The 12,628-nt window shown below is 37.7% G+C and overlaps 1 protein-coding gene across 9 annotated transcripts in view; it reads left to right on the top strand.

Moving 5' to 3' along the window:
* Window positions 1–12,628, top strand: part of Ston2 (stonin 2) — a 133,880-nt gene that overhangs the window by 41,881 nt on the left and 79,371 nt on the right. For 6 of the 9 annotated variants that reach the window (XM_048799126.1, XM_048799125.1, XM_048799129.1 and 3 more), the window contains one exon: window positions 235–390. The exons of the other annotated variants lie outside the window; for them this stretch is intronic. In XM_048799126.1, the coding sequence (XP_048655083.1) occupies window positions 235–390 (156 nt within the window). The remainder of the gene's footprint in view (window positions 1–234; window positions 391–12,628) is intronic. 9 annotated transcript variants of the gene reach the window in all.

The following is a 12,628-nucleotide window of genomic DNA, read 5'->3' as shown; positions in this document are numbered from 1 at the left end:
ACCACCCTCTTTGTCTCCAAATCTAGGCATGTAGCATCTCTCTGTCTTACAAAATGACATCTTTTTTAAAAAATATTTTTTAGTTGTTGATGTACCTTTATTTTTTATTTATTTATATGTGGTGCTGAGGATCGAACCTAGTGCCTCACATATGCTAGGCAAGCACTCTGCCACTGAGCCACAACCCCAGCTCACAAAATGACATCTTTTTTGCCTCTCTCTTCCATTCTGAAGGACCCTCTGAAAAGATGGGTCTCATCTCTGAAGTGGCCTCTCCTCCTGAGAGCCCCGAGCAGCCCTCACTTGACCTGGCCTCAGCCATCAGCAACTGGGTTCAATTTGAAGACGACACACCCTGGGCCAGCACCTCACCATCTCCTAAAGAAACAGGTGGGGAAGGCAGGAAGAAAAGGTCTGCCTTGGTATTCTTTGTCCCACAAGAATAATTTCCTCATTTTTCTGTTTGTAAGGCAATGTTTTCTGGTTTAACTTTCTACAAATTATTTGTTTTTCAAATATATTTTCAACACCAATAAAATGATTTTTAAGGAGATATAAAACATGGTTCAACCATATAATAAACATTTCAATTTTTACATAATAATTTGCACCTTTATGTATACTTTTCATATGTAAGTGTGAGCTTTTCAGTGAATTATTGTGCTACTCAAAGGAGCATGGATGATGTGACAGGTCCAACCGGCTTCCACTCTGGCTGGGGACGGTGGAAAAGACCCTTTTTGAATACCTAACATTGCTAAGGCACTGATCTAAGCATTTATACATGCAGTGGAAAGTTATTGAACTCTGGTACTATGGTTCGAATGTTTTGTCTCTCTAAATTTGTTGAAATCAAATCCCCAATATGTTGATATTAAAAGGAGGTGAATAGGTCACTTTGGGAGGTGAATAGGTCACGAGGATGGAATCCTTGTGATTGGGAGTAGTGCCTTTATAAAAGATACTTGAAGGGGCTGTCCCCACATTTGACAACATAGTGTTTGTCCTTTGTGCTATGTGAGGGCACAGCTAAAATTAAGGAATGGGTCCTCACCAGACCCTGAACCTGTTAGTGCCTTGATCTCAGACTTCCCAGTTTCTAGAATGGTGAGCAATAAATTTCTATTGTTCATAAATTTCCCAGTCTAAGGCATTTTGTTATGGCAGCAGAAACAGACTAAGAAAATAGTAATGAATAAGTACAGAAGTATATATTTTTTTAATTTTTAACAGGATACTTTTTTTCAGTACTGGAGATTAAACCTGAGAGCTTTGCATAAGCTAGGCAAGTGCCCTACCACTGAGCAACATCCCAGATCTTTTATTTTACTGTTATTTTGAGACAGAGCCTCACTGAGTTGCCCAGGCTGAACTTAAACTCACAGTCCTTCTGCCTTGGCTTCCCAAGTAGCTAGGATTGCAGGCATGTGCCACCATGCCCAGCTAATAAGATATATTTATTGAATACTTACTCTCTTAGGCACCATGATAAATACTTTAACTCTGTCATCTCATATACTCTTTATAGTAATCATATGAAAAATAGAGCAAAAAATAGGTAATTCATTGTATGAATTACCCATATACAGTTTTCCAGTACCTTAGCAATGGTCAATCAGATGGCTTTCAACGTTTTTTGTGGGGGAGATGGGGTGCTAGAAATGGAATCCAGGGACACATACATGCTATGCAAGTGCTCTACCACTGAGCCACACCCCCAGTCCCAGCTTTTATGAATTATATTCATAATATGAATTATATACATATTTGTATGAGGAGACTGAAATAGGTAGTGGTTTGGGAATGTGCTCAACGTTGTGCGCTAGGAAGCAGCAGAAGAGAGCTCCATTAACTGACCCCAGAATCTTGGAGCAGCATAGGGTGTGCTGTGTAATTTGTGCCTTTCTCTTCCTTTTGTTGCTGCTCTAGAGCCTTCTGCTCCTTTCTTACAGGGGAGGTGAGGCCAGGCATAGGAGGCGAAAGGTAGGTGGGATTGTGTTTCTCCACTTGCCCTAAAATAGCCATACCTTTAGGTCACTGATTATATTCATAGCATTCAGATTTTTTACATCTTTTTCATATCTTACCTTTAGCCTCATCAAGATTTTGTGGTTGCTCAAAACTGTTTATATATCAGATGGGTCAGTTTGCTTCTCTTCCCCATTTGTTATTGTAAAACTAATTTGGGGGTAAGTCTTAATTATGTTGCCCCCGTCTAAGGATTCTATCCTATTTACAATGGTTTTAATGTATTGGTAAAACTTTATTCTTTAAGGCTACAGTTGCCTATTGACCCCAGGGACTTGCCAAGGGGTCTGTATGGTCAAAATTATTTTCATAGTAATTCTAAGATGTTATTTGCCCTTTTTACTGCATTGGCATTTGCATTGATGGTACAGAAGTAATGATGAGTTAAATTTCTGGCCTTTATGTACTCATAATAAAGAAAACCCTTCAATTTCACTTAACAGTATACTTGATGAAGTAGTACAAAGTATTAATTTTATTGAATCTTGATTCTTCAGTATATCTTTTTTAATATCCTTTGTAATATATTGGGAAATAAACAAAACACTTTTGCTCCATAACAAAATGTAATGGTTATTTGAAGGGTGCTTATCTTGTAAAAATTGGAGTATAAATTGTTTTTTTAAAATTTAATCATTTAAAAATGAGAATTATTTAAAATTATTTTTAAAAATTAAAACAATGCAAAAATATACTCAATGAAAACAATATCCATATTTTAAAGGCAAGATCCAGTTAATACTTGCATGACTCTGATACACTAATCCTGGTTCATTCCAGTAAAACTTTATTTATAAAAATAGGTGATTAACCATTTGACTATAGTTTGCTGCTTTGATTTTTTGAAATTATTACATTAGAGTATCAGTTTATAACTGAGTTTTTTGCATCCCCTTAAATTTTGTACCCAAGGCAAGTGTATCACTTGTTTTACCCTAATCCCAGCCCTGAAGTGTTCTAAAGATATGAGATTTATTAGTATTGCTAGAAAAAAAATCAAGAAATGACAACTTTCAAATGCATGAAAGCATAATTTTGGCTTGAAAATTGCTCAGACATTAATATCCCATCTTTTTCATGTATGAAAAGTTCACTCAACCTTGCCTTAGGAGGAGCCTGTAGGATGATTTGCCAGCAGACTTGATTCTTGATGAGTAGGCAAACAGCATGAATAAGCTTGGTGTAGGACTAGCCCTGCAAGCAGACACACACACAGACACACACACACACTTTTTCTTACACACGCAGTGCTTCTAACCTGTAAGTCTAAGAACCACAGAGGATTCTGCAATAGAAGAGTAGTTTTTTTAAAAAAAAAAAAAAAAAAAAAAAAAGAGGAAATAAATTAAGAGTCAAATCCTAAATCTCCTGCTAGTATCCAGTTTGACTCATTAGTGAACCTACTAAATAAAAGGCTGCAGAATACATTCCTTTTACTCAAACTCCCTAAGTTTCCTCCCTTAGGGTATGTCTAACAATAAGGAAGAGTGGTTGGTAGAACTGAAACCAAGTGATAAGCAGAAGAAGCTAGGCCTTTAGGCCACTCAGCATGGATAATGTGACATTGCTCAAGTTAGACAATTGTTCTATTCTGAAGGTTGTTAGGCAACTCAGACTTTAATTTGAATCTGAAACATCTGGATACATGTGCTGTGTCAACAATACCACATATATAACTATAGTCATTACACAGAAATAACCCTGATGTGCAGCAAATATCCTCCTGCTGATAGACATCTTGAGACTTCTTGCACACACTGCTATATGCCCTGTTCATTGGCTGTGTTTAATTTTGAGATATGATAGGCTGAATAACAGTACCAAAAGACATTAGGTCCTAGTTCCTGGAACCTAAAAATCTTATTTGGAAAAAGGGTCTTTGCAGATGTGATTAAGGATTCTGAGATGGGGAGATGATCCTGGGTTATCTATGGGGTCGCTAAATACAAATATGTGCATTTTTATAAAAGAGTGCCAGAGGGAGCTTTTGCCCACACAGAGAAGACAATGTGAAGGTAGAACTTAAAGATTTGAAGATGTTGGTCTTAAAGATTAGAGTGATAAAGCCATAGTCAAGGAATACCAGGAGCTATCAGAAACTGGAAGAGGCAAGGAACAAATTTTCCCCTGAGCCTCTGGAGGGAATATGGATCTGCTGACATTTTGATTTTGGCAAAGGGGTTCTGATTTCAGACTTCTGGCCTTCAGAACCATGAGAAAATAAATTAGTTGTTGTAAGTTATCAAGGAAACTAATGCACTGTTTCTAAATTTTTTTTTGTTGTTGCTTTGGTGTGTGTGTGTGTGTGTGTGTGTGTGTGTGTGTGTGTGTTGGGGTTTGAACTCAGGAGTGCTTTACCATCCTCTGTCCTTTTTATTTCTTTATTTTGAGATAGGGTCTCACCAAGTTGCTGAGGCCGCAATCTTCCTGCCTTGGCATCCTGAATTGCTGGGATTACAGGCACAGGAACCCAACCTCTAGATTATTATTCTTTTTTTTTTCCCAATTCTAAATTCTTAAAGTGGAACCATTTGCATAAGGCTGAAAATAAGTCAGTGTGGGCCAGAGGGCATCTCTAATAGCACGGCCATTTGTTAAGTTCTATGCTTGCCACTATGCTTTATCTCCAAGCCTTACAACCCTTTATAATTTATTCATTGAATCACTGCATATTAAGTCCTTATTCTCTGCAGTTTTGCTAGGTGTGGGTATTCAAAGACATATTTACTGCTCAGAATATAACAAACATTGAGCTTCTTCCTGGGTCCTCTGGTAGGAAACAACCTGTGCCCTCAGATTTCCTCCATCTGCTTCTAGTTGATAGTCAACTGCATGTCTTTTCATGCATGTCTTTCTACCACAGCATGTCTTTTTGTTGTTAACGTTTTTCATTTCATGGTAGCTGAGAATTTGGAACTAGCACTGAAAAAGCAAAGGAAGAGGTAGGTGTTGAAAGAATTACTTGCCTGAGAGTTTCATTTTTATAGCCAGATCCATCTATTGTCTTTTCTTGTGAAAAATTAAATCAGAACTCAAAGCACTTTTCCTTGTTAGTTATCATTTACTTTTGGAGCTTCCTCAAAGCTCCTACTCAAATTTTCCCTAAACTAGTGGTGCCTACTTAGAAAATTCACAGAAAGGTGCCCAGTTTACATAAGATGCGTGGCCATCTCGTGCTGTTTAGTCTAATCTGACAACAACAAAAAATGATTTGTGCATCAATTTCTGACTTATCTCCTACCCCTATCAAATACTGTTCTTTATTCATTAATTTCCATAGGTCAGGTCCTGGATCTTTTTGGTGCCACAGTTGCATTTTTTGTGTATCAAGCAAACTTTTTTAGTATGGATAACTCAGAAGTGAAATGGAATTGGGACAAGAAAAATGTTAGACATGCTGTGTTTAAACATGAAAGTGATTTGAAATCTTCATTGTAAGTGTGGGCTATATAGGTTTGTCTTCATGCATGTAGGAGATGAAATTCAGCCAGAGAAAGTAATTCTTGTCCTCAGCTACCTTCCTAATCACACCAGTATCGCCACAGCAAGCTGATTCCTATAATAGATAATTGCAGTTTTCAGTTTCTTCCATTCCCTTGTCTTATTTGCTTCTGTTAAGTAACCAGACTTTCAAATCAAATACTCTGGAGTCAGAAGAAAAGAAAGGGTTGTTTTTCCTGGTTCCGTGACATGCAGTATGCCTGTGGATTTCCACTTCTATGAGAAGGTTGAGATCTTGTCCTGAGGGAAATGTGAGAGGGAGGAAGAGAAGTGGGACTGAAGTACTGTTCTATCCTTGATTTGTGGAAGGAAAAGTTTAGCTAGCTATTTCATACCTGAATATCCTGATTTGCAAAGAGAGTTGGGTAACACAGGATATTACATACAAAGGAGTGGCCATGTGGAGAAATCATATCTGGGATACTTCTTTCCTTCCCTCACTTTTTTTCACTCTTTGAAGTTTGACAAATAAAGAGCAAAGAAAAAAAACCAACTAAACAAACAAACACAAAAGAATATATCTTTTAAGCTGTTCTACCTAAGAATAAAGCCAAGGGAGCATTGGATTTCAGCCTGGAATGGGAATGTACTATTTGTCCTAATTAAAATGCAAGGAGGCTGTAGGCACAGTGGAATCAGGGACAAAGAGACTGTCATTAGTGGCACAGCTTTTAGTTTTATGGCATTTAAATGGCCAGAAGTTGCACTGAGGAGTTTAGAGAAGCCAGGGAATTGTTAGTCCCCACCTTGATGACCTGGCTACTTATTTTATTGTGCACTGACACATAATAAGGTTGATTGGATAACTAGGAGCAACCATTAGTGGGGAAAACAACTCCAGAAATACTTAAATCCATCAAAGGAACGACTTTTTTTTGGACTTTAACTAGGGCAGGATTTGGAGTGAATAAGTGCCATCGTGATTGGTCTAGGGAAAAGGAGGTACACGATGATATTTAGAAATATATGATTAAAATAAAGTGAGAGCAACAAAAATCTTTTTTATAACCACTATTATGGGAAGGAGAGCTGCATCAATTCTTTGGACTTGAGGATAGTGGGAATAAGGGGGCAAATAAAATTATGCTCTTTAAATTTGTTGTGAATATTGTTTACTCTAAATCCCTTAAATATGGCAGAGGACAAATATAGGGTCCATCTCTTTGACTTAATAAGGCGATTTTGAGTTGGGCCATGTTCTCTTCAGAGGATTTTTATTTAGACTTTAAATATAAAATACTTAAACTTTCACACTTAAATTAGCCACCAGAACATTGTTCACATTTCAGTTTGAAAATGCCATACTATGCAGGGTAATACAGTGAAAAATATAAAAAAATTTGACTGAAAATTCCTTTGCTACACCCTGGGCTAGATGCAGAGATATTCTGCTAGATAATGTGTAGAATCAAAGAGTAAAACAAACAAGCAAACTCTGGCAAATCTGTTCAAATTCAATTGAATCTTCTTACTGTTGTCTAAAGAAATATTTTTGAAAAAGTAACCTAAATTAACTTTTTTTTTCCCCCACATTGGGTCCTTTAGAAATAGTGATCCTGACTTTTCCTAAAGGAAAAAAAGTTTTATTAATTTATAGAAGGCCTCCTCTACCTCTAAAATGTCACCGTGCATCAGGAAGAATGTTGTGATCAGCTTACCTGTAACCTAAAATGGTTATAAAGATTCTTGCTAGGCAAAGATTTAGGATATGCTTACAAATGCCTGCAGACAACTTGAAAGAGCAAAGTTCATCCTCGAAATCAAGAAGAAAAAAAAAAAAAGGGCACTAAATTAAGGTTTCCTGTTCACTCATCATGTTATGCACTGATCTTCTTCCACAGACATGGCAATTTTTCGGCAAGGCCAAGGCTGAATTGGACCCATTATGCAGATACTGCAGGATGTGCATAATTACAAATATAAAAAACCTTTCATTTCCAGAGTACTTGTCCCATAGCCCAAGCAAAACACTAGTATTCCCTTGTGCTTCAAACTTCTTCCTTAAAAGCTTGGGCTAAGGCTTTCCCATTGTGTCTGGGGAAGCTAATTATCTGGGCAAGAGAAAGAACCACTTGTTTGGAGGAGGATCAGAAATGACATCAGCCATGTAAGAGGAAGGCAAGGGTGACAACTAAGAGATTTCATCCCAAAGATTAGCCCAGTGGTTCATTTCTATTATGTTGTTCATTCTGGCTACTGGGGGTGGGTGGTGGGTGGGGGGTGTCTTAAGATCCCAACCTTTGAGTGAATATGTAGACCAGGCCTTTTACATTTTGCATGCATATGTATTTCCCTCCTCAACAGAGGCAGTCTTATTTCTTTTAATACCTTGAATTGTTCTGTGCTTCTAAATGACATTTCTAAAGGATATACCCAGGAATAAATTTCAGCAGAGCCTTTCCTCTCTGCTGGTCTCCACTCTGCTCTTACCACTCTGCCTCTCTTATTGTTCCGGACAAGTTCATTGCTGCTCTTGCTGTTTTTTCTGCCCTGAGGATTCTTCCTTCACATTTTCATTCAGAATTTTGTGCAAGTGTTGCTTCCTCAAGGAGATCCAGAACATTCTATGCCCATTCGTCAGCTTTTTCATGCTTTAAATTTCTTTACAGCCTGTGCCTCTAACTGAATTTGGTCTTATATTAACTATTTTGCCTACTCATTAGGAGGAACTTATTGAGGGAGGAACTTCATTTCTCTGATTTTCTCTCTCTGTTAGAATATGGTGTGTGGAACATAGTATGTGCTTACTTAATATGTGTTGACTCAGTGAATGAAAAGATGAAAGGTGTATATAAAATCTATTGTAGTATACCTAAGTGACCCTCATTGGTAGTATAAATGACCATTAGGCAGACCTTGAGTTCCTCTGTGAAATCATTTTTTTTAAGAGAATAGACAAGGAAACCAGGCCAGCCTCTTACTCGTCATGCCCTTTCTTATTAACTATTATTATCAGTTTATAATTTCCCATTGTTAAAGACTCAATACCTATATACAAATAAACACCCACATGCTATGCATATTGTTTTAGTTAGCTTTTTCATTGCTGTGACCCAAAGACCTGAAAAGACCAACATAAGAGGAGGAAAAGTTTATTTGAGGCCCACATTTTCAGAGGTCTTAGTGCATAGATGGCTGATTTCATTGTCCTGGGCTTATCACTTCATGGCGAAAGTGTGTGGAGGAGGAAAGTGGCTGGGGAAATGGCTATCTGAAAGCAGAGATGGCTATGCTTACCAGGGACAAAATATGTATAGCCCAAAGGCATACTCCCCAGTGACCCACCTCCTCCAGCCACACTCTGCCTGCCTATGTCACCACCCAATTAGTCCATTGAAGTGGAATTAATGTACTGATTAATTTATAGCTCTCATAACCCAATCATTTCACCTTTAAACTTTCTTGCATTGTCTCATATATGAGCATTGCGGAGACACCTCATACCTAAACCATAGCACATACATGTACCACATACATATACGTTAACATATATATTTAAACATATATAGCATATGCATATAACATACACACAGACATACATATCCAAATATTCACATAACATACATTTTTACCTGGGAGACTACATTTTTAAAAAGCACACTTAAAACGGTCTGCCATATTTTTGTTTTATTTAAAGGCACTATAATGCCGTGAGAGAGGGGAAGTGCTCTCAAAGTAAAATTTTCCAGTTTTCTAAGAGGAACCTTAAAATTTTAACTTCAGTATTTTCCTCTTCCAGGAAATGTTCCAGCTCACCCAGGGAGGCTTTGTGGCCTATCTTAATATGCAATGTGGAACATAAAACACAATAAACTACCCAAGCATGCATCAATTAACTAGGGCATTCATGCAAAAAATATTTAGGTGCTGGGAATACAATTATGGAAAAGCTGGACACAGTTCCTGCTCTCCGTGTGTTGAGGTTACCTAAACAGTTGGGCAATCTGTTACTGATGAAGCCTTCTGGGAGTGAACAAGAGCTCCTCTGAACCAGTACTGGGGACAGCTGCTTCATATTGCCAACTATGAAATAGCAGGAGAGCCACAAATGAAGAATGGAATTAGATCTGTTTTGTATTCACTGATCGGGACCTTCATAGCACTGAAAAAAAAAAAAAGAAATCATCTAGTCTAGTGATTAGACAGCAAAATAAAAATAAAGGACATGACATCAAAACATATGTAAGTATTTAGCATTTTAATCTACCCAGGATCCCAAAGGAAAAAAAGAGAAAAATATTGTATTAGCTGACAATTTATAACCTTACTTATTTTACCAGTGTTGCACTGTGTGATAGTGCCTGTTCAAGTCACTGTGAGTACAGCTGAATTTTCTTGCCTCATGAAGCACACATTCTGCTGGGGGAGCCATGCCAGAAACACCATAAAGGTAGATGTAGAGTAAGTGTGGTAGGTAATGTGATGAGTGGAAAGGAGGGAAAAGTGAGGCAGAGGAACAGAATGTGGTGAGGAGGTTGTGATTTTTTTTTTTTTTTTTTTTTTAATAAGGCAGGGATTTACTTCTCAAGAAGAAAATATGAGTGAAAAAACTGAGGGAAGAGAAGAAGTGAGTGAACCTAGCAGAATTTAAGGAGGCACCTTTTTTTTTTAATATTTATTTATTTATTTATTTTTAAGTTTTCGGCAGGCACAACATCTTTGTTTGTATGTGGTGCTGAGGATCGAACCCCGGCCGCACGCATGCCAGGCAAGCGCGCTACCGCTTGAGCCACATCCCCAGCCCAAGGAGGCACCTTTTATACAGGTCCCTTTTAAGCAGGAACAGCAGGTGAAAAGCACCGAAGGTGGTTTTGTTTGTGATCTGTGACTGAAGCAGAGTGAATGGTGGGGTGGGGGAGGTGAGGCCTGAAGGTTAAGTAGCCTGAAGCGCCTGGGTCCTTGGAGGGCAGGTGGGGGCTTTGAGTTTTATTATGGCTAAAGTGGGAGCCATTGGAAGGTTTTCAACAAGGCATTCATGATCCAACTTCAGTTTGTTTGTTTGTCTTTGCAATAATGGGAATTAAACCCAGGGACCTCTGAGCTATAAAAAAAATTTTTTTTTTAAATTGATAAGGCTGTACTCAAACTTGAAATCATCCTGAGTAGCTGGGATTATGGGCCTGAACCACTATGCCCAGCCCAACTTCAGTTGAACTTTATTAAGGCTGTGTTCCTTGCTGTAGTATAGTAGCTGAAAATGGCATGGTTAAGAATTGACTGAGAGGAAGATAGATGTGTAACCATGAAGGTCGAGGTAGGAAGCCAGTGCGTTGATCCAGGCTAGGGAAGATGGTTGCTTGGTTCAGGGTGGTAGCTTGGAGATAGCTGGACATGATTTGTAATCCAAATAAAATTTTTGAAAGTAGAAGTAACAGAACTTGTGGGTCAAATATGAAAAGAATTGAGGATGACATAATGGTTTCATTCTGATCGCTGAAAGGATAAAAGGACTGGTTTGGCAGGAATAATAGTAACTTAGTTTTGAATATGTGAAGTTAGAGATCTAAATGGAGATTTCAAATACATGAAGACATACGGCCAATCTGGAAATGATAACTACCACCATTTCACCCATTTTGAACAATTCTTTTGTCCCAAGCACTTTTACCAAGGGCTTTGTTACTATTAACTTAATCTCCTAATGAAGTTTGTGCTCTTAGTCCCATTTTACAGGTGAGAAAATAGAGAAGCAGATTAATTAAGTAATTTGACCCCAGCTTCAGGTCGGAGTCCATCCTGTGAGCCTGGCAATCTCGATTTAGGGCCCTTTAAGTTTCATAGGAAAGGAGAAGAGGCAGATTTTGATCTTCCTTTCGCTTTATTCTTTGTTGGGTGGATGCAATTATAAAGCATAGTGATAGCAGCAACCCACTGCTGTCTGGCTCAGGCATCAAAGGTCTGGCCCCTGGGAGAAGAGCCAGATCCAGGCTCAATAAAGATACTTTTTCTCTCATTTCAACTAAGCTTATGGCCTAAGGACATTACTAAGAACCTAAAGAAAATAACTCATCCAAGATTTTGAAGCTATCAAGAAAGCGTATTAGACCAAAGGAGGACAGTTTATGAGCTATAGGAACTTTGCCTGTCCCCATCACATTATTCCTAGTTTCTCTTTGAAGAAGAACAAGTATGAAGAGCCAGTGTGAAAATATGAATAATTAGAATAACTTCCTTTTTTGACTAATCAGTCTTTTTTTGATATGTGGTTTTAATGAGTTTCAGTCACTATTAAATATATACAAAAATATTTAAAATGTATATTAAATTATAAAGAACAACACCTAGTTTTTAGGATATTGTCATCACACAGAAGTCCCCCTGGATTGCATTCCTGTCTTCATCATACCCTTTTCCCTCTCCCCTGTATCACCACCTTCCTGAGCTTCATGATAACAACTACATTGCCTTTTTTTTTTTTTGACAGCTTACTACCTACATGTGCATCAAGAATGATATAACTTAATTTAGGCTGGTGTTGAACTTTGAATAAATGGAATAATGCTGTAGTTATTATTTTGTGATTTGCTCCTTTAACACATTATTTGTGATCTTTGCCCATGTCATTACCTGGTGTTGTAATTCCTTTAGTTTTTGTTGCTCTGTATCCTGCTACATTAATAAATTAATCATACACCTTGATTAATTTATCCATGTTGTTCTTTTATTGATGGACATTTGGGTTGATTCCACTTACTGACAGTTAAGAATATGCTTTAATGAAAATTTTTGTTTTGTTTCATTTTTCCCTGAGTGTTTTAACCTATATCCGATTGAACATGTGCAAGTGTTTTTTCATATGAAAAAGTAGGAGGGGAATTGCTGCATCGTGGGATGTATTCATCATTAAGTTCATCAGATAATACCAAATCATTTTCAAAAGCAGTTCCTATTTATTCTCCTACTGACTATATCTGTGGTTCCATTTCCCTGCCTAGGTTTGGGACTGTGATGCTTCTTTTGTCAGAAGGAGGAAGAAAGGAAGGAGAAAGAATACATTTTCATGGATTTCTTTTCAGTTACTATGCTTGAGATACCTTGGGATTTCACATTTGACAAGTAAAATCTTTTACAAGTTCTGGGAAATTCTCAGCCAGCATTT

The sequence above is a fragment of the Marmota marmota genome, unplaced genomic scaffold (genome assembly GCF_001458135.2).
Source record: "Marmota marmota marmota unplaced genomic scaffold, marMar, whole genome shotgun sequence".
Classification (NCBI taxonomy): domain Eukaryota; kingdom Metazoa; phylum Chordata; class Mammalia; order Rodentia; family Sciuridae; genus Marmota; species Marmota marmota.
The sequence above is the reverse complement of the archived record's forward strand: the minus strand, read 5'-3'. Positions and strand labels throughout refer to the sequence as shown.